The sequence below is a fragment of the Molossus molossus genome, unplaced genomic scaffold (assembly GCF_014108415.1).
Source record: "Molossus molossus isolate mMolMol1 unplaced genomic scaffold, mMolMol1.p scaffold_m16_p_1, whole genome shotgun sequence".
Lineage (NCBI taxonomy): Eukaryota > Metazoa > Chordata > Mammalia > Chiroptera > Molossidae > Molossus > Molossus molossus.
In genome coordinates this window covers 100,318,620-100,343,784 of record NW_023425344.1, presented here as the reverse complement: position 1 = coordinate 100,343,784, position 25,165 = coordinate 100,318,620, and the positions used below count along the sequence as shown (strand labels likewise).

Below are 25,165 nucleotides of genomic sequence, written 5' to 3'. Positions count from 1 at the left end.
AAATAGATCTTGCATCCATAAAACAAGTATAGAATGCTATAAAAAGGAACACTTGAGAACAACAAAGAGTTTATGAATATAAAAATGATAATAGAAATGAAAGATCCTAGAGGAGGGTTTGAAAATAGCAATTGAAGAAATTTCCCAGAAAGTGGCTTATAAAGTCAAAGAGATGGAAAATAATAGAGAAACTATAAGAGAATTAAATGACAGCCCAGGAGATCCCACGCTGTAATAATAAGAGTTCAGAAAGAGAAAATGGGAACGTGGGAGGGGAGGCTGGGGAAATCAACAAAGGAATTATTGAAGAAAATTTTTCAGAACTGAGAGATGTATGGGTTTTTAAGATTGAAAAGATCCATTAAGTGCTCAACCCTGTGGGTAAAAATAGATCCAAACCAAGAACAGAAATATAAAGTTTCAGACGTGGAGAAGTAAATTCCTATAACCTTCTAGAGAGGAAAAACAGATTTCATATAAAGAAGCGTGAATTAGAATAGAAACACTGGAAGCTAGAAGACAATGAAGGCAGTGCCTTTTGAGCAAAACTATTTTCCAACTAGAATTCAAAATAACCAAACTGTTAAGAAAGAAGGTAGCTATCAGACATTCAAAGTTTCAAAAAATGTACCTTCCATTCACCCTTTCGCAGGAGCTACTTACTGGAGGATGTGCTCCTCCAGAACAAGGGAACAAACCAGGAAAGAAGATGTGAAATGCAGGAAACAGGGGACCCAAGCAAAGGGAGGTCTAGCAGATGGTGAAGGGAGACCCCAAGACACCAGCTGTGTGACAGCCCAAACCAGAGCAGGTCAGAAAGCTCTCAGAGCAACACCTGCAAAAAGTTGAAATTGGGAGACTATCCCTTCTATTTGAACATCGCCAGAGGAGATTTATGCAACTTAAAGTGAGTTTGGGGTTGAATTAGCGACAACTATGTAGCAAACAAGCAAACCAAGAAATAGGGCAATGATCACCTCCAAGGAAAACAAGAATATTATGTTGGAAAGAAAAAAGAAATCAGTGGACTGGGTGACTCAGCTGTGAAGAGCTTTTATATAGTCCTAACAATGCAAACTCCACAAAATTCTCTATGCAAAATTAAAATCTACTTCTATGGATAGGCGAGGAGGGAAAAGAGGTGATGGGAAAAGGGAGGGATGGGAGAAGGAGAGATGGGGCATGAATGGGAGAGAAACTTCATTGTGTGACTCTTATGTTGTTTTCATGTTTGAACCATGGGAATGATTTTCCTAAACCAAAATAACTTTTTAAATGAGAATTATTTTACTATTTGTCATAGACTTTTCAACAGCTGTTTTCCATAAAAATGTGCTTTCTTCCCCTTTTTTTTCTTTAGAAATTAAAACACAGAGCACGTGGTTGTTCACCTGATATCAGACAAATAGACCTTGATGTCAACCGCACATATTATGTTTAGAGACAGATACGGTGTTAAGTAAGTAAAGTTTAATATTATGCAATGTAAATAGCATTTATAAATAGTCCGTATCAAAATCTTTATTAACTTAAAATGTGAGTGTTTAGCATGTCCCTTAAAGACTAACCTTAATTCAGGTCTAAAAGGTTTAAGCTTTTGAAGATCATTTGGTTCCTGTTGTGTCAAACTTAGGTTCAGATTTAACTTAAAATTTTTTTGGCATAGTTGGTGCCATAAAATTGGTAAAGAATCATTTTGTGATTTGTGAATGCTTAAAAAATGTACTTTATTAAATGTCTTAGAACATAAACGAGAGATTGTGTTGCTTTTCGAGAACTGTGTCAGTGATAAATATATCCCTCTAACCTTGCTCCCATGCATACATGAAACTAAAAAAGGGGGGAGGGGAGAATGAATGAAATGACTGTGACAGTTTATGAATGAAAAGTATAGTTTTGCTGACCTCTGTATTGGTTAGGGTTCAATCACAGAAACAGAAACCAGTAAGAGATATATTAAAGCTAATTATTGTGAGGAATCAGCTTACGCAGTTGTGGGAGCTGCTGGGCAGGTCCGAGCTCCATCGAGCAGGCCATCAGAAGGGGCAGGCTGGGACTCCTGGGCATGAGCTGAAGCTGGTGTCCCCGGAGGACTTTCCTCTTCAGGGAAGCCCCAGATCTGCTCTTGCAGCCTTTGAACTGATTGAATCAGGCCCACCCCAGATCTGCCTTAACCTGACTTAAAGTCAACTGATTATGGATTTTAATCACTTGTGAAAATACCTTCTTTACAGCAACACCTGGATTAGTGTTTGAATAACTGGGTATTGTAGCCTAGCTGATTTGACAAAGTTGACCATCATAGTCAACCTTTGTCAATTTAATTTTCAAATAAAGACAATAACAAAGTTATACTTTGGCTTAACTCTTCTGCTTATGACTGAATATGTTAACCCTTTCCCCACAAGAGGATGCCTGTTCACTACTCTGCTTTGATATTCTCTAAGCGAATTACTGAGATATGAAGTTAACTATCATTAATATATCTCATAAGATGATAAAGGAAAAGAGAAAAAAAAACAAAATATTTTAAACATATATACAAACATATACCAAAATCAGGAAGAAATACTCATTTATAGTCATTTCTGTGACTGGGCATGTGGTCATAGCTAGTTTATGACTCTCTTTCCACTACCCATTCCATACTTCCTTTGCCCTCAGCAGGTACTTCTGCTGGTTGTGGTTCTGTACCTGGTGGGGTGACCTAAACCTTTATTCCTAAAGGGTCTAGGCCATTAGCAGTCCAGCCTAAATTGGATTGTTGTAGTTTTCTGTTGACTTGAAACACAGGTTTTTGGTAATGCTGAGAGACGCTGTCCTTAAATGTTCTCTCTTTTTTTTAAGACATACTCTTCCTTACATCCATTGTGTAGTAGCAACTTAATTTCCCCTCAGTAATCAGGACCAGTCACCCCAGCCAGTACAGTCCCCTCCTTCTTTGCCTGTTGATTCAGAGGCATGAGGAACTCAGTGTCTGGGTGGCAACTTCCAGTGCGGTGGGATCATTGTTGTGCCTCCTGGGGGAAGCCTTTCTGTCTTTGAACCTAAGACCTCTAGACTGCCAGAGAGCCTAAGGTTGAGGGGAAGGGAAACAAACATGTTGGGAGTAGAATACCACAGATAGTAATGGGTGGAGCCTTTCCTTTTTCCACCCCTCCAGCCTGGGACCCCTGAATCTTGCTATGGGAGAGACAGCACCATGTACGAGAGGCTGATTTAGAGCATATACAGCCTCCTGGAGGACACTGCACAGCCCTGCAGGTGCTGCTCAGAGCTGGCACTGGGACCAAGGCCGTGCCACAGCTCTGTCAGGCCCGTTGCTTTCATGGGGATGATTTTTTTTTAAATAGTCACCTGAGGACACGTTTACATTTATCTTCAGAGTGGGAGGAAGGGAGAGAGAGAGAGAGAGAGAGAGAGAGAGAGAGAGAGAGAGAACATCAATGTAAAAGAGACACATCAATTGGTTGCCACCCACAGGTCCACAACCGGGACCAGGACTAACCGAGAAATGAGCCCTTAGCGGCAACCGAACCCGGGACTCTCTGGTCCGTGGGCTGACGCTTTAACCCCTGATCCAAATGGGCCAGGGCTGATTTTATAGTGAGAATAGTTCAACAAAAGAAGGCAACACATTTAAGAAGTTGTGAAGTCTTTTGTGTTTTTTGGTATAAATTCTTTGTATCAAAATGAACATTATCCAATCTCAAAGTTATACCACATAGCCCTGGCCAGTTTGGCTAAGCTATTAGAGCATCGGCCCATGGACCAGAGAGGCCCAGGTTCAGTTCCTGCTAAGGGCATGTACCTCAGTTGCAGTTTGTCCCCAGCCCCAGTTGGGGTCATCTGGGTGGTAACCAGTCGATGTGTTTCTCTTGCATCAATGTTTCTCTCTCTCTCTTCCTCTCTCTCTCTCCCTCCCACTCTATCTGAAGATGAATGCAAAAATGTCCTTGGGTTAGGATAAAAAAAAAAGTTATAGCATATAGAATATGATTAAAATTTGAGCTTTGGATCATTTATTATAATAGTAATTTTTTATTTAGGTTATCTATTTTGGTTAACCTGTTTTTTAAGTTTATCATTTTTACAGTATGTGAAATAACTAAGTTGTGTTCAATATGAATTTTCTTTTCTCTAGGCAACAATCCCTGTTCCATGTTCTTGCTGCATATTCTATTTATAATACGGTAAGTGGAGCTTGCCTGCCCATAGCTCTTTGACATGTGTTCTGAGGAGCAGGAGGAATATTTCAGCACTCGCTTCCTAACTAGGCCCTTGTGGGCCGAGCTTCTTCCTCTAGGTGGTCTCCTCAGCCTTTGAGCTCTGTGGACCCCTTCAAGGCTCCTTACAGCAACCCTGGGTCTTAGAACAAAGCAGATTTGGAAGTGGGACAAACCACATGTCAGTAGATCTTACTTTTCCTCTTTCTCCAGACTCTTTTATTATTCTTATGTTGTTGTTTATTTTGTTTTTATTTTAAGCAAATAAGACTGGGAATGAGAAGGGCTAGAAAGACAGGAAGTTGGTAGCTAGATTAATTTTTGCTTTACATTTTATACATTCGTTGATGTTCAACTAGGATACGACCTGTGCTTACTTGCTATTCCCAAGAGCAGGCTAAGACTAACCTTTCTGGTAATGGAACACGTTACTCTTTAGGTATTTATCATTCTGGGGGAAAATGATAATTTGGGGAAAGATCAGTCCGGTTTTAACCAAATTTGGATGTTAAATAAATGCGTATTGACTAGGTTTCGGGGAGGACAGCCTTGAACCTTGAGATATGTAACTTCTGTTGTAATGAAAACCTTTAAGTTACAAGGGACAGAAATTTTCAAACCTAGGGCAAGTTAAAAAGGAGTTTATTAAAGGGACTTCGCATAGAAATGAAGGAATAGTCGGGCTCATGGGAAGTGGAGCTGGAAAGTGAGAAGCCTTCCCAGAGCTGCACGTTCTCTCTTCCACGGGGGCCACATGCTGACCCTGATTCTCTTTGTAACTGTTTACTCCAATATTTCTCTCTCCAGATTCGTTTCTTTGCCTACTTCTCAGTTTTTCCATGGCTGAAATCGCACCCATAGACTCGCTGTGACCACTCTATTCAAGTACACACTGCCATCAGATTACAGTCTCTGTGGCTTCATTCAGATTTCCTAGAAAGAGATGGTGATTAGCCAGTGCGGCCAACTGATCGTTCCCTTGGGGTCAGGTGTCCTCTTCTGCTCCATCAGCTTTGGTTCATGTGCCGCCAACATGAACAGCTAAGGCCACTTTATAAGCAGGGACATGGGGAGAGTGGGAAGTTCTCAGAGAAGTGGAACAGGCTGGATGGTGTCTGCAAATGCGTGTATGTATAAAGGTCCAGAAATCTAGAGGAGGCCACACAGTGAACTGGGAACTGTTGGAGGAGAGAGATTTGCCAGCATCTAAGCAAAGAAGAGGAATTGAGCTGAGAATCATATATAAAAAGAAAAAAAAAACTATTAGTGCTCTTCACAGAGGGTATAATAGTATTGAAAAGGCGACAATAAAAATACGCTTAGGTTTAGACTTTGTTCACACCTCTACATTTATTCTTGAACACAATTTTATTCTTTTATAGTATATGGCTTAATGATATGAAGATTTCAATATTTTTCTGTACAGTTGCTCATTCAATAATGTATTTAAGCATTTTCTTATTGTTTTATAGGTCAGTTTTATATGTGCATGTACATGTAATTTGATCTTAAAACCCTAAGTTTCTTTGTTCTCATTTACTCTTCAGGAGGTTGGATACTGTCAGGGGATGAGCCAGATCACAGCTTTACTCCTTATGTATATGAATGAAGAAGATGCCTTCTGGGCCCTGGTCAAACTCTTCTCAGGCCCCAAACATGCCATGCATGGTAAGAAAGCCCATAGCTTATAGCAAACAATAAGCAAGGCGGGAAAATTAGAGCACAGACTGTGGAAGATACTTGGTAGAGTTAACTGTGAAAACTTACTATCTCAGGGCTTGTTCAGTTAATTGGTGTTTGTTAGTAATTATTTTTATTTCATTCTCCTTTATTGAACTCTTCTAAATTTTTCTGTGTACATTTATATTACTTTATGTTTACCCAGAGTATATTGTTGGCATTTAAAAATTCTTTCTTTACTTTCCCCTGCAATCAGAATAAACATTTAGGTTTGGAAGAATTTAGGAAAAGCTGTATTATTGGGAGAAAGAAAAGATGCCTTTTGATCAAAACTTTTAGACAGTCATGCAATTATCATTGCAGTAAACTGTTTGTTATTGACTGGATATTGATATATATCTCTTTGTCAAAGAATATTCATTGAATAATGATGCTTAGGGTGTTTAAAGAAAAGGTACATGATAATTAAGTAGTTTCATATTACAAGTGTGTGTTTTAGTTCTTTCAGCCATAAAATTGATTCCATTTTACATAAAAGGCTGGTAACACATTCTGGGTACTTTTTTTGGTTTTTAAGTTAGAAGATTGATTTTAATAACCATGCCCTGATATTTGGCAAGCATATGCAATAAACTTTATTTAAGAATTTGGATTGTAACTTGTCTTGGAAATAAAAGTGACATTTGTCCATATAATGCAAAATTATTTTTCCAGCACCATCCATGTGATAATACCAATTTAAAAACAAAATCTAACACTAATCACTCTAAGAATGGGTCATGCAAGCTCTGTTTGTGAATATTTAAACTTTATATTGTAGGGAACCTACCACATGTTTAAAGTGATATTTTAACATTTTCAATATCAAAAGCTTTCCATCATAGTTTATAGTTGATTAAATCTCACATTCTTACCATGTGGTTTTTATGGGGTATTTTGTATGTGTGTGGTCTGTGTGTATATGTGCACATGTGTGGAAGCATTTGGATGTCTCCCTCAGTGTTCCTTGTGAATTTTAAAAAATAAATACTGTCTTTATAATAACTGTTTCTGGACACTTTGAACCCCAAGAATAGACTCCTAAAGTATGATATATTATATTGAACTGCCATCCAGCAGACAGTATCATTTAAAAAGCATCTTGAAGAAAAATAACTCTGCTTTATCAGTATTTATTTTGCTTTACCATGGGATGATGTTGCTGATATATGTTATAATTTAAGTATATGTAATTATGTAGAAGATTGCCCTATTTTAGAAAAGTCATTTATTTGCATTTCATATATGAAAGTATCACTTATAAATGTATACAATAAAGTGAGGGCTGAAGAAAACGAGATTTAAAATATCAAGTCTGGAATATCACTGAAAAGTGAAGAAATATAAGGTATCTTAGCTAGTATTTATTATTGAAGGGCATTGCCTTTTTAAAAATCAGACTTCTTGAAATTCTTCCAGTTTCCATCCCTATCAAATTGACCATGAAAGTGGCACAGATAGAGAGAGATGGATTTTTTTATGAAATCATTTCACTGGAAGATATTACTAAGGGAGGAATAGAATCTCTATCTGTGGAAATTTTTACACACACCTTAGAGAACTGAGAATTACTAAGAAATAACCCTTCCTCAAAATATATAAAGCAGTATTTCCCAAAAGTGTGTGAGGAACATGGTTTCACTTTTGGGAAACATGTTTTGTGGGGAGAAAAGGTCTCCAAGATCAGATAAGCCTTGAAAACTGAGTTAAACAAAGAAAAATGTTTCTTTAGTCTAGAAAACAACTTAGAAGCATTAAGAAGCTCATATGCATAATGAATATCCAAGGAGGGCATATCTGACACACAGCATTTGCCCCGGATTCCTTTTTTAAAAACATAGAACATCTATTAACATCTTTCCAAGTTACACAGAACCCAGGTTGTTAAATGCAAATATGGAAAAACTGTAAATCCATTAAGTATATACCTTTTTTAATGGATTGTGTAGAATGTCTGAAAGGAAACCTGTGAATAAAAATAGATGTAAAGGTCCATGAATTAAATACACAAAATTAACACTGACTTACTATTTACAATTAGTTGCCATTTATGAATCTTACACATTATATTGTATGATCAGTTGGGATGAAATGCTAGTTTTGATGTAGTATTGATTACATAGTACCAGTATATCTTACCTGGTATTAAATATCACTTATAGAAAAGATTAAAAGTGATAAAAACTTTAGAAGCACGATCCTAAGGAAATTGTTAGAGTAACCCTGGAAAAAGTAATAAAATATTTGGTATGTAATAGAGTAACAGTAAAACAAAATGACAAGAAATCAAAATTAGAATTACCATAAAAATTTTGCACCTTTAAGATATGGTCCAGTAGTATAAGAGAAAAGATAATTTTGATAAATGGCTTCAGTTTTCATTTTTTCTTAGCTTCTTAGTTTTTCTTTTAATTCAGAATTATTCTTTCCTTTTATATTTTTATAAGGTTATAGGAGATCTTTAGAAAGCAAATATTAGACTATAGGTTTTATTAACCAAAGCTCATACACAATTATTTTTTTTTTGGTAGGGAGGGAAAATACTTTGGTAACTACTGGATTTATTTTTTGTTGTTGATGGTTAAAAATGAAAAAAAAATTATGTATTTTAAAATAGGGATTTTTATTGGTCTTGGTTAAGAAATATTGTTTTTATGTTTGTATTCTAGGCTTTTTTGTCCATGGTTTTCCTAAACTCTTGAGGTTTCAAGAACATCATGAAAAAATACTGAATAAATTTCTGTCCAAGCTTAAGCAACACTTGGTAGGTAGATGGGACATTGACTTACAACCTACCCACACCAAGAATAAAACTAGGAGAATTGAGTGCAGCCTTTGGTCCCAATTATCTTATCGATTAATAGTGTTGTTCATTTCATTTACTATGCAGTTATAATTTCCAGTTATTTAAAGATTATTGGGTTTGTGAAATTTAATGTTGATGAAGTATTACAACCATAACTCAAACGTCTTTGAAGCTGATATATACTAACAATACAGCTTTTAAAGATATATAATATTTCAGTAATTTTCAAGGGTTTTTTGTTTGTTTGTTTTTTTTATCCTCTCCTGCAGACACTTTTGCATTGATCTTCAGATAGAGCAGGAGGGAGAGGGGGAGGAAGAGAGAGAGAGAAGCATCAATGTGAAAAAGAGACATCGAGTGACTGCCGCCCACACTACCCCAACCAGGGCTGGGGACAAACTGCAACCGAGATATGTGCCCTTAGTAGGAACTGAACCTGGTTCTCTCTGGTCTGTGGGCCGACACTCTAACCGCTGAGCCAAACCAGCTAGGGCAATTTTCAAGGTTTTAAAAAAGATTTTTAATTGATTTTTTTTAGAAAAAGAGGAAGGGAGAGGGAGAGCGAAATATCAATGTGAGAGAGAAACATCAAATGGCTGCCTCCTGCATACCCCCTGCTGGGCATTGAGCCCACAACCCTGGCATGTACCCTGATCTAGAGTCGAACTGGCTACCTTCCAGTGCACAGGATGACCACTGGACCACACCAGCCAGGGTTTGAAGGTGTTTTTGTTGCACAAAAGTATTTTAAGGGTCTTCCAATCCCTCCTTAGTGAACCTTATATATGCTTTATGATAAACACAGTAGTTTAGTGAAGCAAAGATCCTTTACTATAAAGTATATTAAAGAGAATCAAAATGTTGTGTTACATTCTATCATAAGAAGGATTTGATTTTCAAAAGTGAAAATGAGGGAAAAGGAGAGGAAGTTAGAAGAGAAAAAATAGAAATACTTCAGCAGCATGAAAAAAGATTTGTAATGAAATGGCTTTATGTTTAGCTTTGATAGCTGCCTGCTACAGCCTTCCTAACTTTTAGTGTTATATGTCACTACAATCCACAAATTATGAAGTCTTTGTTTTTTCAGGATTCTCAAGAAATCTACACAAGTTTTTACACTATGAAATTTTTTTTTCAATGTTTCCTTGATCTTGTGAGTATTTATTTACAAAACCCAATCATAAAATTATAAATGTCAGGCAGGGCAAACTATTAATCTTATTTTAGTGTCTTGTTTTTAATTATAGACTCCCTTTACGCTAAACCTCAGAATATGGGATATCTACATCTTTGAAGGAGAACGAGTTCTTACTGCTATGTCTTACACAATCTTAAAATTACACAAAAGTAAGAAAATGTTTAACTATTAAGATTTCACAAAAATCTAGCCGTGTTTTAACTCTGATTTCTTATTTCCCACTCAACTTCATTTTCTTTTATTAGTGAGTTTTAAAAATTCCTGAAAATCAGTGCAAAACTTATTTTCAGTCGGTAATTTATTTTCATTGGCTCTTATGACCACAAGCTTACTTCATTGCAAAGCTCTTTGATTCTTTTCTCTATATCAGTTTTATTTTCATATTGAGACAGTAGAATATAAGGTGCTGGTTTTGCTAATACTATTAATCTTATTAAGTATTTGTTTCCACTGGGACCCCATTCTTTCCTGTCATCAGTCTGAATCCCAGCTTTGTAATAGGAGAAGAGAGAGACCAAAGAATCCATGCACCCTAGTTAAAAGGTCTAGAGAAGGACATTTCCCATTACTGTTTCCTTTATCCAGGAAAAAAGCATCCAGCTCCAAGGCATACCCAGAGATGGGGGCCCTAGCTCATCTCTCTGCTTGACTGCACTGTGGCCTCTGGGGCAAGTATAGTCCATGTCTATAGTTGCCTAAATGCAACAAGGCTTTAAACAAGTCTGCAGTTGCAATATTTCAGGGGCTCAGTACATCTGATATACTATGCCTTATTTTAAAATTGAAAAATGAGAATTTTTATTTATGAAATAAAGAACCTTATTCATCTTAATGTCTCAATTCATCCTTAAAAATTACATGACTCCTTTTGTAGCTGCAGAGAATCACTGAAAGCTTTAGATTGCGTATGTACTTCTATTCAAGCCACACAACACAGTTTCATTGTGTTCTGCTCTCTTATGTTCTCAAACGATTCATCTGTTCAGCTACATGTTTTGTAGTTTTTCCCCTGCTGTGCTTTGGCATTGTTCTAAGTACACGTTAGATAGTTTAATATAAGATTGTTTGGTTGCTCATCCGAAAAGCATGGACTTCGTGAGTGTCAGATTATCCAGACTTTAGATAGGAAGGAAAACTCTCTTTAAAGTCACATTTATATTATTTACTTTGAAAGAAAAGAATTCAGAAGTGTTGTGGTTTGTTTCTCTTACACCCAAATCCTTACTCCCCCAACACGCAAACCACAGCACCAAACAAAACAATTGATGTTGAATTGTCTCCAAGGCTGTCCTGTTAACCACAGGAAATCAATCAATCTCTCTCAGTCTCTCTCTCCCTTCCCTGTTCCTCTTTCTGGATTATGAACTGACCAAGATATAGAACAAAAGTATACTTGTTTTTTAATCCTCACCTGAGGACATTTTTTCATTTATCTTCAGATAGAGTGAGAGGGAGAGAGGGAAGAAGAGAGAGAGAGAGAGAAACACATCGAGTGGTTGCCACACACACAACCCCAACTGGGGCTGGGGACAAACTGCAACAGAGGTACATGCCCTTAGCAGGAACCAAACCAGGGTCTCTCTGGTCCACAGGCCAACGCTCTAACTGCTGAGCCAAACCAACCAGGGCAACAGTACACTTTTTATTAAGATATGTGCTTATTAGTTTAATGTTCCCTAAACATGAGCAGAAGAAACATGAAGTTCTGTTTCTCCATAGTTCTCCTCTCCCTCTTAACGTATGTTTTACTTACGACTCTTAATTAGTTTTGACAAGTAAAAATTCTTCACCCTTTGTAAATAAACTTTAAGTGTAACAGTTACTGTACATGCTGTCATTTCATTAGACTAAATCTGTGGGAAAAGTCTGTCTGCTGCGCTGTATTTTTTCTTAGGAAGAGAAAGCTCCCTGACTTACCGGAAGTCCCTTCACCACAATATAAAGCTTCAAAAACGGTGTCTGGGCTTATAACCAGTAGTTAGTTGAAGCTCCCAAGGTTTTCCCTTGGTAATTTCCCCATTGCCCTAACAATATTAAGAGACATTGTTACTGGAGGTTCACCACACAGTGGTTTTAAACAGTGGAAAAAAAAAAAGAAAAGAACCTAAAAGCCCAATGTTAGAAACTATAGTGCATACATAAGAGGACTCTATTAATCATGATGGTGTATAGTTATACTTGTTGAAATAACATGGACAGTGTAATTTACTTTTTAAATTGATAAACATGTACACATGTCTTATAGGACAGTTGCTAGTGGGATCTTAGCTGATTTTTACTTTGTTTTATATCGAATTTGAATTTTTCCAAAAAATTAATTTCATAAGTAGAAATATAAACAGAATTAGTAATCCATATTTTTTTTGTAATTCTGAAACAATAAAAATAATAGACCTAAAAGTGGGTTTGGAGCTTCATGTCAAACAGAAAGGCTTCATGTCATCTTTGGTGGTCTAGGAATATTGTATCTAAGAAGCTCTTGCTCTGGGTTAATATTAGTGCCTAGGTATGGTTATTCTTAAACCAATGAGAAGGTATTTAGTAGTTTTCAGCTCCCTATCCCCCAATGTAAGAGTACTTGCTTTCTTCTGTGACTGCTTTAATATCAGAAAATACTGTTGTCTTCCTGATTTTCAGTGATATTCACAATACCATATTTAATTTTTTTGTTGTGCTCCTTTAAAATAATATTACACCAGAATAGAATACATTATCTTCTCAATCTAAACTAGCTGTTGATGTAGCATTTTATTTCATCCTTTCTTAGAACATTTAATGAAATTGTCTATGGAAGAACTTGTAGACTTTCTTCAGGAGACCTTGGCAAAGGACTTTTTCTTTGAGGATGACTTTGTAATAGAGCAACTTCAGATTTCTATGGCAGAACTAAAGCGGGCAAAATTAGACCTTCCAGAACCTGGTAAGAAATATCTAAACACTTTATATCTAAATTATAATTATAATTAGAAGATACAGCTCAATTAACACGGGCCATTTCTGTTTCAAACGTAAGCACTAAACATGCTTGTGATGACATAATGTAAATCAGTGTTTTACTGTTTATGACTTTATTCTTATTTTAAGAAAAAGCAAATAAATGTATTAATTAAATCTGCCTCTTCTAATAGAATAACTGTACTATCCCTACTTAAATTTAGAAAGTGGTTAACAAGTAATATTATTTAACAGAAGTAACCATGTGGCTTTAAACTAGCATAATAAATTAGCTCTTTTTACTTTCATCATTTCAGTTTTTGAAACCATATGCAGTAGCAGAGCAAGAAAGGGTCCCACTTTATAGAAGAGGAAACCGGTACTAAAATGCTTAAATATGAAGCTACAGAACCAGCAGATAGCATTACTAACACTAGAGACCACGTTCTCTGACTGGTAATCCAGGGCTCCTTGCATTGTATTGCAGGGTAGATGATATATTTCATTTACTTATTTCAAGACATCTTCTAATACCTCCTATTAGGTTTTCTGCTAGGTGCTATGCTGGAGATGAACAACCGAAAGAAAGACATGCTTCTTGTTTTCAGGGTGCACACAGGAGAGATGAGATTTACACAAAGATAAACAGATTGTGAAGGGGTAATAATAGAGCTGGATAGATGTAGGATACATAGGGGGAGATCAGAGGAAGGAAAGTGGAGGATGAGAGGGAAGAAAAAAAATGTAGATCACAACAGGAATAACTTGAGAGTTTTGATTAGATATTACTTAACAATGTATGATTTTCTGGATAAAAATTATTCTGCCTTTTTCCTTTCTTACCTTTGTTGCATGGATGGGTGTGGGAAGGGAGTAGGGAAGTGGAAGACCATGATGAGAAATGAAAAGTAAATGCAGTCAGTTATGTGTGCCCTCGGGTGCAGTTGGATTTAGCATTTTCCATCAGCGTGGCCCATACTTTGATGTCTTCTTGGATGTGTGTGAACAGAACAAGCAGAAATACATTAATAAATAAACACATCTTTCCCCCTTTGGTAAAAACCAAGATGCTCTGCTTTTAGTTATTAATTGCAAGGGGTCTAAGCATTAGTGTTTCTCTGAAGTTTGTTCTGAGTCCTCAGGGTTCGGTAGAAAACAAAACATAACAGCCATAATTGAGAGTGGGCACAAGCCCTGTGAAACCGTCACCGTCCCTAAGTGAGGTCAATACTCTCTTGTTCGGTATAATAATGTTCATTTTCTACTAATTCTTTCCTGTAGCAGGGAATGCATTTGGAACACAATTACTAACTACATCCTTGCTACTTTAACATTTGTTTTTAAGTTTCTTGCCTACCCTTATAAAGAGTTTAAGACAAGTTTTTAATAAAAGTAATATAGAGGAAAATGCAGTGTATTTATTCTCATGTTTAAACATGAGAATAAAATAGCAAGACCTATGTAATTCAACATCTAACTAGCAGCTAATATTTACTGAATGCTTGCTGTGTGCCACCTACTACATGCACTGTCTCATTTAATCCCTAAAAATAACTGGAGGAAGTACTTGTCCTCATTTTACACATGAGGAATCTTGAATTCCTTTCTAAAATCTTTTTACTAGGAAATAGTAGAATGGGGATGGAGAGTGGGGCAGGGGGATAAGGGAGAGGGATAGATAAATAAGACTAGAAACATTGGCTTAATTTTGCTCTGGTCATACAGTTTAGGTTGAATGTGGTCAGGTGGCCGTACACTATCCAGGACAACAATGTCTTTCATCTCTGTCTACTACAATGTTTACTTTTTGAACTTTTGCCCTGCAGCCAGCCCATTGTTATCCTCTTTACATTATTGAAAGCTCAAAATGGAACATTAACATAATTCATTGAACATTATAACAAGAAGTTTTAGTATCACATGTACAATTTTGGAAACCTACATGAGCATGTTATTTGTGTTTGACTCCTTATGTAGTGCATCAGCACGAACACGCTCACCAGCAGTGTGTGAGGGGGTCTGTTTTTAGACCCACACAAATACGTGGTAGTACTGTTAATTTTTTTTTTTTGCTGGTTGGGTAGAGTTGTTGTTATTTTGATTTGCATTTCTTTCATTTCTCTCAAGTATCTTTTTTATGTATTAATTGGGCACTTTATTTCTTTTTCTATAGACTTCCCTGTTCATCTTGTGCCCATTTTTTTTTCTTTTTTAAAAAATTTTATTTCTTTATTGATTTCGAGAGAGAGAGAAGAAGGGAGGGGGAGAGAGAGATAGAAGCATCGATGAGAAAGAAACAACATCCATTGGCCACCCCCCACCCCCAGTGATTTGTTCCACAACCTGGGCATGTGTCCTGACTGGGAATCAGACAGGCATGCCCATTTTTCTATTGGCCTATTTATACAAGTTCTTGATAAGTTAAGGAGATTGACCAGTTTAATATGTGTTACAGATGATTTTCATATAGAATTTTAAAATTTCTCCCTGGCCGGTTTTGCTCAGTGGTTAGAGCATCAGCCCATGGACCAGAGAGTCCCAGGTTCAGTTCCTGCTAAGGGCACGTACCTCAGTTGCAGTTTGTCCCCGGCCCTGGTTGGGGTCATGTGGGTGGCAGCCACATGTGTGTCTCTCGCATAGATGTTTCTCACTCTCTCTTCCTCCCTCTCTCCCTCCTGCTCTATCTGAAGATAAATGAAAAAAGAAAAATGTCCTCGGGTGAGGATAAAAAATTTTTTTCATCTGTGTTTTTCTTTTTTTTTTTTTTAAATCTTCTATATATATATATATTTTTTATCCTCACTGAGGACATGTTTCCATTTTTTGTTCAGATAGAGTGGGAAGGAGAGGGAGAGAGAGAGAGAGAAACATCGATGTGAAAGGAACACATCGAGTGGCCGTCTCCCACAGGGCCCAACCAGGGCCAGGGACAAACTGCAACCGAGGCACGCGCCCTTAGCTGGAACCGAACCCGGGTCTCTCTGGGTCGGACCGCAGGCCGACGCTCTAACCACTGAACCAAACTGGCCAGGGCCATCTGTGTTTTTCTTTATGGCATCTCACTTTTGTGTGTTATGTAAAGGATTTTTTACATGCTGAATGAGAACTTTTTTACTTATTCATATTTTCTCTTAAAGCTTTTTAATGTTTTTATTTTTTATGCTTAAATCTTTAACCATCTAGAATTATTTTTTGTTTAAAGAAGGATGTAAGGACTCAGCTTTGCTTGTACTGTACGTAACTAGCCATGTAGCTTAATAGCCTCTTGCAACTTGAGATGCCATCTTAGTCATGTAATAAAGTGTCAGAAATGTCTGTCAGCATTTTATTCTCCATCAATTTCAACTTTTCTAATTACAAACAATTTTAATATCTGTTGGGGCTGATTTTCCCTACTTACTTTGTATTATTTTGTCAAGTTACAAAAAAAGAACCACTAGTATTTTAACTAAGATTGCAGTGAATTTAAAGATTATTGAGAGAAAATTGATATTTAAAAGATATTTTTCATATTTTTCTAAATACAAGCTTTTAGTTTTTAGTTGTTCAAGTTGACTTTACTCTTAATCAGCCAAATTTGTTTTTGTTTTTTTGTTTTCATAAGACTGATACACATTTCTTATCCACCCACCCAGACCCCACTCCTGTACGTAATTGTATCTTTCTTACTGCTATTATAAGGTAAACTTTCCATTTTTTTCTAATCAGTTAGGAAAACTTTTGGTTTATTTAAAAACTTTTTTTTTTAATCTTTACCTGAGGACATTTTTCTATTTATCTTCAGATAGAGTGGGAAGGAGAAGGAGAGAGAGAGAGAGAGAGAGAGAGAGAGAGAGAGAGAGAGAGAGAGAGAGAGAGAGAGAGAGAAATATCGACAGGAGAGAGACACGTCCACTAGTTGCCTCCCACACAACCCCAACAAGGACCAGGGACCGAACTGCAACTGACCAGAATCAAACCCTAGACTCTTTGGTTTGTGGGCTGACAATCTAACCACTGAGACAAACTGGCCAGGGCTAAAAACCTTTTTTATTGTGGTAAAATACACATAGCATAAAATTTGCCATCTTAACCATTTTAAAAGTGTAGTTAAGTGGTTTGAAACAAATTTATAATGTACAATCACACCACTATCCATCTCCTTAACTCTTGGTCTTTTAAATCTAAAATTCTGTTCCTATTAATCAAGACTTCTCTAGTCCCCCTTCCTCCTAGCCCCTGGAAACCACCATTCTACTTTCTATGATCTTGACTACTCTAAGTAACTCATATAAGTGGAATAATACTGTGTTTGTCTTTTGTGGATTGACTTATTTCACTCATCATAGCATCCTCATGGTTCATCAATGTTGTAGCCTCTGTCAGAATTTTCTTCCTTTTTAAGGCTGAATAATTTTCCATTATATATGTAAACCACATTTTGCTTATCCATTCAAGATGCAAATTTGAGTTGCTTTCACGTTTTTAGCTATTGTTAAATAATTCTGCAATGAACATAGGTGTACAAATACCTCTTTGAAACCTTGCTTTTAATTCTTTTGAGTATATACCCAGAAATGGATTTGCTGGGTCATATTGTAATTCTGTTTTTAATTTTTTGAAGAATTACTGCTGTTTTCCACAGCAGCTGCATCTTTTTACATTTCTACCAACATGCACAGGGGTTCCAATTCAATATTATTGCCAGCATTTCTTTTTTTTTCCCTTTAGTAGCTATCTTGATTGGTGTGAGGTGGTAGGTATCTTACTGTAGTTTTGATTTACATTTTCAATGAGTTGAATTGTCTTTTCATGTGCTTATCGGTCATCTATAGATTTTCTTTGGAGAAAAATTTTAAAAAGTTTTTTTCCTTTATTGATTTTTATAGAGAGCAGAAGGGAGAGGGAGAGAGAAATAGAAACATCAATGAGAAAGAACATCCACTGGCCGCCTCCTGCACAACCCCTCTGGGGATTTGGCTGACAACCTGGACATGTGCCCTGTCCAGGAATAGAACCCGTGACCTCTTGCTGCATGGGCCAACACTCAACCACTGAGCCACACCGGCCGGGCTCATTGAGCAAATATTTATTCAAGTCTTTGTCCATTTTGGAGTTGGGTTATTTGGTTTTTTGTTGTTGTTGAGTTTTAGGAGTTCTCACTCTATTCTGGATTTTAATTTTCTTATTAAATATATGATTTGCAAATATTTTCTCCCATTCTGTGGGTTGCCTTTTTGCTCTGTTTGATATTGTTGTGTTTTGTTTTTTTTTATTTATATCATGCATGTAATTTTTTAATTGAGGTCCAATTTGTTTTTTAATTGAGGTCCAATTTGTTTTTTCTTTTGTTGCCTATGTTTTTGGTGTCATACCCAAGAAATCAATGCCAAATCCAATGACATAAAGATCTTGCCCTATGTTTTCTTCTAAGGGTTTTATAGTTTTAGAGGTTACATTTAGGTTTTTCATCCATTTTAAGTAAATTTTTTTTATGGTATTAGGTAAGGATCCAACTTCATTCTATGCATGTGGATAATCAATTTTCCCAGCATCATTTGTTGAAAAAACTGTCCCTTTCCCATTGAATGACCTTGGCATCCTTGTCAAAAATCATTTGACCATATAGGTAAAGATATATCTTTTGGGTTCTCTCTTTCATTGGTCTTAAAGTGGATGTCTTTATGCTAGTTCCACACTATTTTGATTAGTATAGGTTTGTAGTAAGTATTGAAATTAGAAAATGTGAGCCCTCCAGCTTTTCAAGATCAGTCTCTTTCAACAGTGTTCTATAGTTTTCATTGAACATTTCTTTCACTTCTTTGGTTAAGTTAATTCCTAAGTATTTCATTCTTTTTGATGCTATTATAAGTGGAGTTGTTTTATAATTTCCTATTCAGATTGTTTATTGTTAGTGTATAAAAATACAACTTATTTTTGTGTTGTTGACTTTGTATCCTGCCACTTGACTAAACTTGTTTATTAGCTTTAACAGATTTTTGGATTATGTGGAACCTTTAGGGTTGTCTACATGTAAGATCATATAATCTGTGAACAGAGATAATTCTATTTCTTTTTTTTCCAATTTGGATGCCTTTTATTTCTTTTTCTTGCCTATAGGTTCTGGTTAGAATTTCTGGTGTTGATTAGAAGTGGTGAGAATGGGCATCCATTTCTTATTACTGATCTTAGAGGAAGAGCTTTCAGTCTTTTACCAGTGAATATGTTTATTGTGGGCTTTCCATATATGGCCTTTATTATGTTGAGGTAGTTTCCTTCTATTCTTAATTTGCTGAGTGTTTTTTTTATCACGAAAGAGTGTGAGATTTTGTCAAACACGTTTTCTGCATCAATTGAGATGATCATAGGTTTTCCCCCCTTCGTTTTATTTTCTTTTTTGTTAGTCCTCACCTTTGTATATTTTCCATTGTTTTTTTTTGTTTGTTTTTTTTTTAGATATATTGGAAGGGTGATAGGGGGAGAGAGAGAAACATTAATGTGAGAGAGACACATCAATTGGTTGCCTCTACATGACCCGACCAGAGTATATGCCGTTGACCAGAATTAAACCAGCAACCCTTCAGTCGCTGAGCTGGCTGACTCTTCCAACTGCTGAGCCAAACTGTCCATGACGCCCTTCATTTTGTTAATGTGATGTTTTAGATTGATCAGTTCTGTATGTTGAACTACCTTCTATTCTAGGAGTACATTCCACTTGGTGTATAATCCTTCTATGTTGCTCAACTCAGTTTGCTAGTATTTTGTTGTGGAATTTTTCATCAATGTTCATAAGGGATATTGTTCTGTGGTTTTCTTGTAGTATCTTTGTTTGGCTTTGTTATCAGGACAATGCTGGCTTCATAGAATGTGCCTAACTTATAAATTAAACTTTATATATATATAAACAAAGTATATATAGGGTTCAATGCTATCTGCAGTTTCAGGCATCCAGTGGGGGTCTTGGAACGTATTCCCCATGTACAGGGGGAGATGTCTGTATTTTCTTAGAAAGTTGTTCACTTCCAGTTTCTGAATGTATTTGTATAAGATTTTGCAAACAACAACAACAACAACAACAAAACCCTTTCAAACATATACAAAGGTAGAAAAAATGTTAAAGATTCCCTTTCTCCATGTATTCATCACCCAGCTTATTAAACAATTTTAAAATGAAAATAAAGACATCGTAGATCCCAAATATGATCTATAAACCAATTCCATATTAGAACTTTTTTAGTAGTACCCCAAACTGTCTCAGCTACTTTTCTTCACCAGGAGTTAACCAAGGACCTCACTTTGTATTTTTTTTTTACATGTTTCTTAAGTCTCTTCATGTACAATGGCCTCTTTCTCTTCTTCTTCCTCACTCCCTACTCCTGCCTTTCATTTATTTTTCAATGACACTTTATTGAAGAAGTCAGTCCTATTATCTTGTGGAATGTCTCATATTATGGAGTAGTCCAGCGTTTCTTTCCAATAGTCATTTAACTTACTCCTCTGGCCTACATATTTTCTGTAAGATAGAAGTTAAATATAGCGGTTTAATTAGATTCCGGTGAAATGGGAGGTTCATAAAGACTAGTTTTATTAACAATAGTAATACACAATTTGAACCCTGGATAAAAGGTGGTGATAACCAGATCTCTAAACTTACAAATAAGATTTTTTAAATTACAAAGCTTTTAGTAAGTAATCTATGTCATAATGTTTTGATACTGTACAGTATTCAGTTTCCTTTTAATCTTTCCTTTGATGTTTTAGCTTTCATTGATAATTCTTGCCTAAAACAAACAATTCTTGCCTAAAACAAATATTTCATTAGAGGCTGCAAAATAGTAATTTTCAAATTTCTTTTACATTTATCAGCAGATTGTCTTCTGTAACAAAGAGTTTTTCCTCCTTCATCAACAGGAGCTCTGTGGTTACTTTAAAATGTATTTCCTACTGAAAGGAAGAATAAATGCTTAATTGTTTTTATCAATTTTCAAAATTAAGAGTTACTGTTCTTGATTATTTCCAGTGGCAACAAATGGCCTTTTCATTTTCTTCCTCATTGTGAATTAGTAGAATTAAATTTATTCTGAATGTTTCAATCAGATATAATTATTATTGTTTTATTGCTCATATTGTTCTATATTTGGCTAGTAGGATCTTCTTTAAACTGATTCCTGTGTCTTTTTGACCCAACACTAGTAGTCTTTGAAATTTTTTGTGCAATAACTTCTTTGCTTTTCTGTGCAATAACACATCTCTTACTTATCCTAAAAAATCCCCTGTTCCTCAGTTTTATTACACAAATATATCCACATTAAGAATTCTAGACAGCCCTGGCTCAATTGGCTCAGCAGTTAGAGTGTCAGCCCTCAGACCAAAGAATCTCATGTTCAATTCTGGTCAAGGGCACATACCTTGGTTGCAGTTTGGTCTCTGTCCCTGGTGAGGGTCATGCAGGAGGCAACCGATCGATGTGTCTCTCTCACATCTATGTTTCTCTCTCTATCTCTGTCTCTACCTCCCCCTCTGTCTGAAAATGCATGGAAAAATATCCTTAAGTGAGGATTTTAAAAAATAATAATAAAAATAATTCTAGACAATCGTTGAAATGTGCTGAGTAATATATGAAGGCTTTCCATTACCTCATTGTACTCTGTTCTTTCTTTCAAAGGAAACTACTGGCCACAATTTGGGGCATATTCTCTCCTTTCCTTTGCTTTTTCATGAAAACACATACATTTACACAAATGAGTCTAGCTTTTTTGTAGATGTCTTTTATCAACAAATGTTCCATTCTATTCCTGATTTGCCAACACTTTATCCTTATGGCACTGCTTGTTGTTTTAGTCTTCATTTACTGTGAGTCAATCAGCCTTTCCTTTCTTTTGCTAATCTGACTTCCAACCTCTTCTGTTCTGTTTTATGTTATTTTTCTCTTTCAGTGATTAATTCTATAATGCCCCCTTTTTTTGGCCACTGGTGATAAACATGTATATGACATTATGTTTTAGCTCTCCATCTCTTCATGTGAATCAACTATGGAGGCCTCAGTTTAAATAAAAGTACTTTGACAAGTAAAGTATTAAAATGATTCAGGTGATTTCTTGCATACCCCAATGGCTAGTGATTATTAGACAGAAATATCCCTTTGTACTCATGAGCTATCTTCCATTCAGGTGAAGCCATTGTCAGAGACTTTGTCACTTCGGGAAGTCTTTCTGGTTTAGAAAGCCTATGTGATCCACTAGGACTGCCAATTTGGCCCAGATTTGTAGTGTATGACCTATATAGAACAACTGAGAGAACAATTTTCTTAGGATAATTGAGGAAAGCCATTTTAAAGTTTATCTTTTATTTTAGACATCAGAAACATTTTTTTTTTTAATTCTCACCCGAGGACTTTTTTGCATTTTTCTGCAGACAGAGCAGGAGGGAGAGAGGGAGGAAGAGAGAGAGAGAGAGAGAGAAACATCGACGTGAGAGACATATCGAGTGGCTGCCACCCACACGACCACAATTGGAGCCGGGGACAAACTGCAACCGAGGTACATGCCCTTAGCGGGAACCAAACCTGGGACTCTCCAGTCCACGGGCTGACACTAACCACTGAGCAAAACTGGCCAGGGCTGAAAGAACCGTTTAAAAATGAAAGCATTTTGTTGCTTTTAGCTCTGGTACCTGTCCTTTTCTTCCCTAGAGTAATTTGGGAATTTTATTTTCTTTGTCCAGAGAAAAACTTTCCAGCTTCACTATTACATTTTCTGGTAGCGTCCGTCCAGATTCTTGACTGGAACATGGGAAGATCATGTTTGTTTGTGCTTGGCCAGAGTAGGGCTTTGTGTGGGTCACAGTGGGGTCCTTTCTGGCTCACTTCCGGATAGCTGCTATTTTTCACTCCCCCCTCAACCATTCCTTCTCTTTTTCCTCGACTTCCTTTTCTTGGGCTCATGTTTTTTGTTTGTTTTTTTTAATTAATCCTCACCCAAGGATATTTTTACATAGATTTTTTTTTTCTTTATTGATTTTCTTTAGAGAGAGAGGAAGGGGGAGAGAAAGGGAGAAACATTAATGAGAGGGAACATGAATTGGCCGCTTCCTGCATGCCCCCCACTGGGGACTTGGCCCACAACCTGAGCATGTGCCCTGACCAGGAACCAAACCAGTGACCTCTTGGTACATAGGTCGACACTCAATCACTGTGCCACACTGGCTGGGCTTTACAAAGATTTTTTACATAGAGTGGAAGGGAGGGAGGAGGGAGAGAGAGAGAGAGAAATATTGATGTGAAAGAGAAACATTGATTGGTTGCCTCCCACGTGGGGATGAACCTGTAATCCAGGTATATGCCCTTGACCTGGAATTGAACCTGAGATCTTTGGTCTGCAGGTCAGTGCTCTAAGCACTAAGCCAAACCGGCCATGGGTTGGGCTCGTCTTTTAAATGACGTATCTGAAATTTATTCTTGCCTTCTTTTTATTTTGCACACTGCCCCAGGGACTTACACCATTTTCCCTGGCATGGCAGTCACTTCAATGACATCCATCTTGGAATCTCTACCCAGATCTTTGTGCTAGAACTTCTGAGCTCCAGACTCATTCAACTGATACTTTAAAAGGGGGTCTTTACCCATGTACCCCTCAGGTACTTCCAACTTAATGTCTAAATTTCCACCCCGCCTCCAACCTTTCCCCATTTTTCCTCTACATTTCCTGTCTTGGTAAAGTCCTCAATATTTACCCATCTTCTTGGTCATCCAAAATCTCCTTCTCTCTGCTATCCCTCCCTTACTAGCCCTCCATTTAGCTATAATGCATTTAGTCTCCAAGTTCTGTGCTTCTTTTGATTCTTAATCTCTAACATTCCCCTCTTCTCCAACCTCACTATCAGAGCCACATCGTCTGCACTGGACGTCCTGGCCCAGTGTTGCTCACCCCCCTGCTGAGCCCGAGTGATCCTGTAGGGCAGCCAGGCCTTCAGAGGCGCTTCAGTGCCTGGGGAGAAGTCCACACTCCTTGGGCCTCCCCTGGCCCGCTTGTTTTCCTGCTTCCATCCATCCCACCTCCCGGCCACTTGTATTTATTTATTTATTTATTTTTATCCTCACCCGAGGACATTCTTCCATTTTTTGTTCAGGTAGAGTGGGAGGGAGAGAGAGGAACAGAGAGAGAGAGAAACATCGACGTGAAAGGAACACATCGAGTGGCTGCCACCCACACGACCGACCAGGGCCGGGGACAAACTGCAACCGAGGTACGTGCCCTTAGCGGGAACTGAACCCGGGTCTCTCAGGACCACAGGCCGACGCTCTAACCGCTGAGCCAAACCGGCCAGGGCCCGGCCACTTTTAGAGTGATAGTAACAGCCAACTTTTGAGTCTCATAATAGACTCCTTGAAAAATGCTTTCTTTAAACACTTAGCAGTTATTTTTTCAATAGCCATTTGGAATAAGGTATTTGTCAGTGTAAGTTTGTTTGTTTTTTAATATCCTCAAGGATAATTTTCCATACACAGCATTGTATAGGTTTTTAAAATTAGTATTTGGTTTACTAAAGTTACAAATCCAGAAACTAGTTCTTTAACTTCATTAATTCAGCATGCAAAAATTTTCTTTGTATATTCCAAAGTTTTTGACTACCATTACAAAAAAGGAAAAAACAAAGAACAAAATGCATTACTGAAATTTTTTGAGGTGATGGAATTGTTTTGTATACTGATTACATACACACACACACACACAAATAAGTCAATTTTATTCTAGTTTTTTAAAAAAGAAACTTGGCCCTGGCCGGTTTGGTTCAGCGGTTAGAGTGTCGGCCTGCGGTCCTGAGAGACCCGGGTTCGGTTCCCGCTAAGGGCATGTACCTCGGTTGCAGTTTGTCCCCGGCCCTGGTCGGTTGTGCGGGTGGCGGCCACTCGATGTGTTCCTTTCACATCGATGTTTCTCTCTCTCTCTCTGTTCCTCTCTCTCCCTCCCACTCTACCTGAACAAAAAATGGAAAAATGTCCTCGGGTGAGGAAAAAAAAAAAGATTAAAAAAGAAACTTGTTCCACTTTTTGAGGGTTTGAGTGTTTTCACTTTTATTTGTTTGTATAATGGAAACTGGTGTTAATCACATATGTGCAGCAAATTTTACATATGGAAAATGCTAGGAAATACAAAGTGCAGATTTTTTAAATAATTTTTTTCACAAAAACCTCGATTTATATGGTATTAAACCAGTTTATAATGATAAATATGTTTAAATAATTGTCTTCTTTCTGCTTCTGTTATATTTAAAGATAAATCTGATGGGGGGGAGAGTTCAGCC

General features: G+C 37.0%; 1 protein-coding gene across 11 annotated transcripts in view; it reads left to right on the top strand.

The window, feature by feature from the left end:
• The window catches only part of USP6NL (USP6 N-terminal like), a 160,667-nt gene that overhangs the window by 122,510 nt on the left and 12,992 nt on the right, over positions 1 to 25,165 (top strand). For 9 of the 11 annotated variants that reach the window (XM_036259910.1, XM_036259968.1, XM_036259915.1 and 6 more), the window contains 5 exons: positions 5,774 to 5,894; positions 8,615 to 8,709; positions 9,839 to 9,904; positions 9,999 to 10,098; positions 12,717 to 12,869. In XM_036259910.1, the coding sequence (XP_036115803.1) occupies positions 5,774 to 5,894; positions 8,615 to 8,709; positions 9,839 to 9,904; positions 9,999 to 10,098; positions 12,717 to 12,869 (535 nt within the window). Of the gene's footprint in view, positions 1 to 1,360; positions 1,460 to 4,144; positions 4,194 to 5,773; positions 5,895 to 8,614; positions 8,710 to 9,838; positions 9,905 to 9,998; positions 10,099 to 12,716; positions 12,870 to 25,165 lie in introns of those variants that run through there. The other 2 variants (XM_036259957.1, XM_036259979.1) reach the window with 2 other exon arrangements.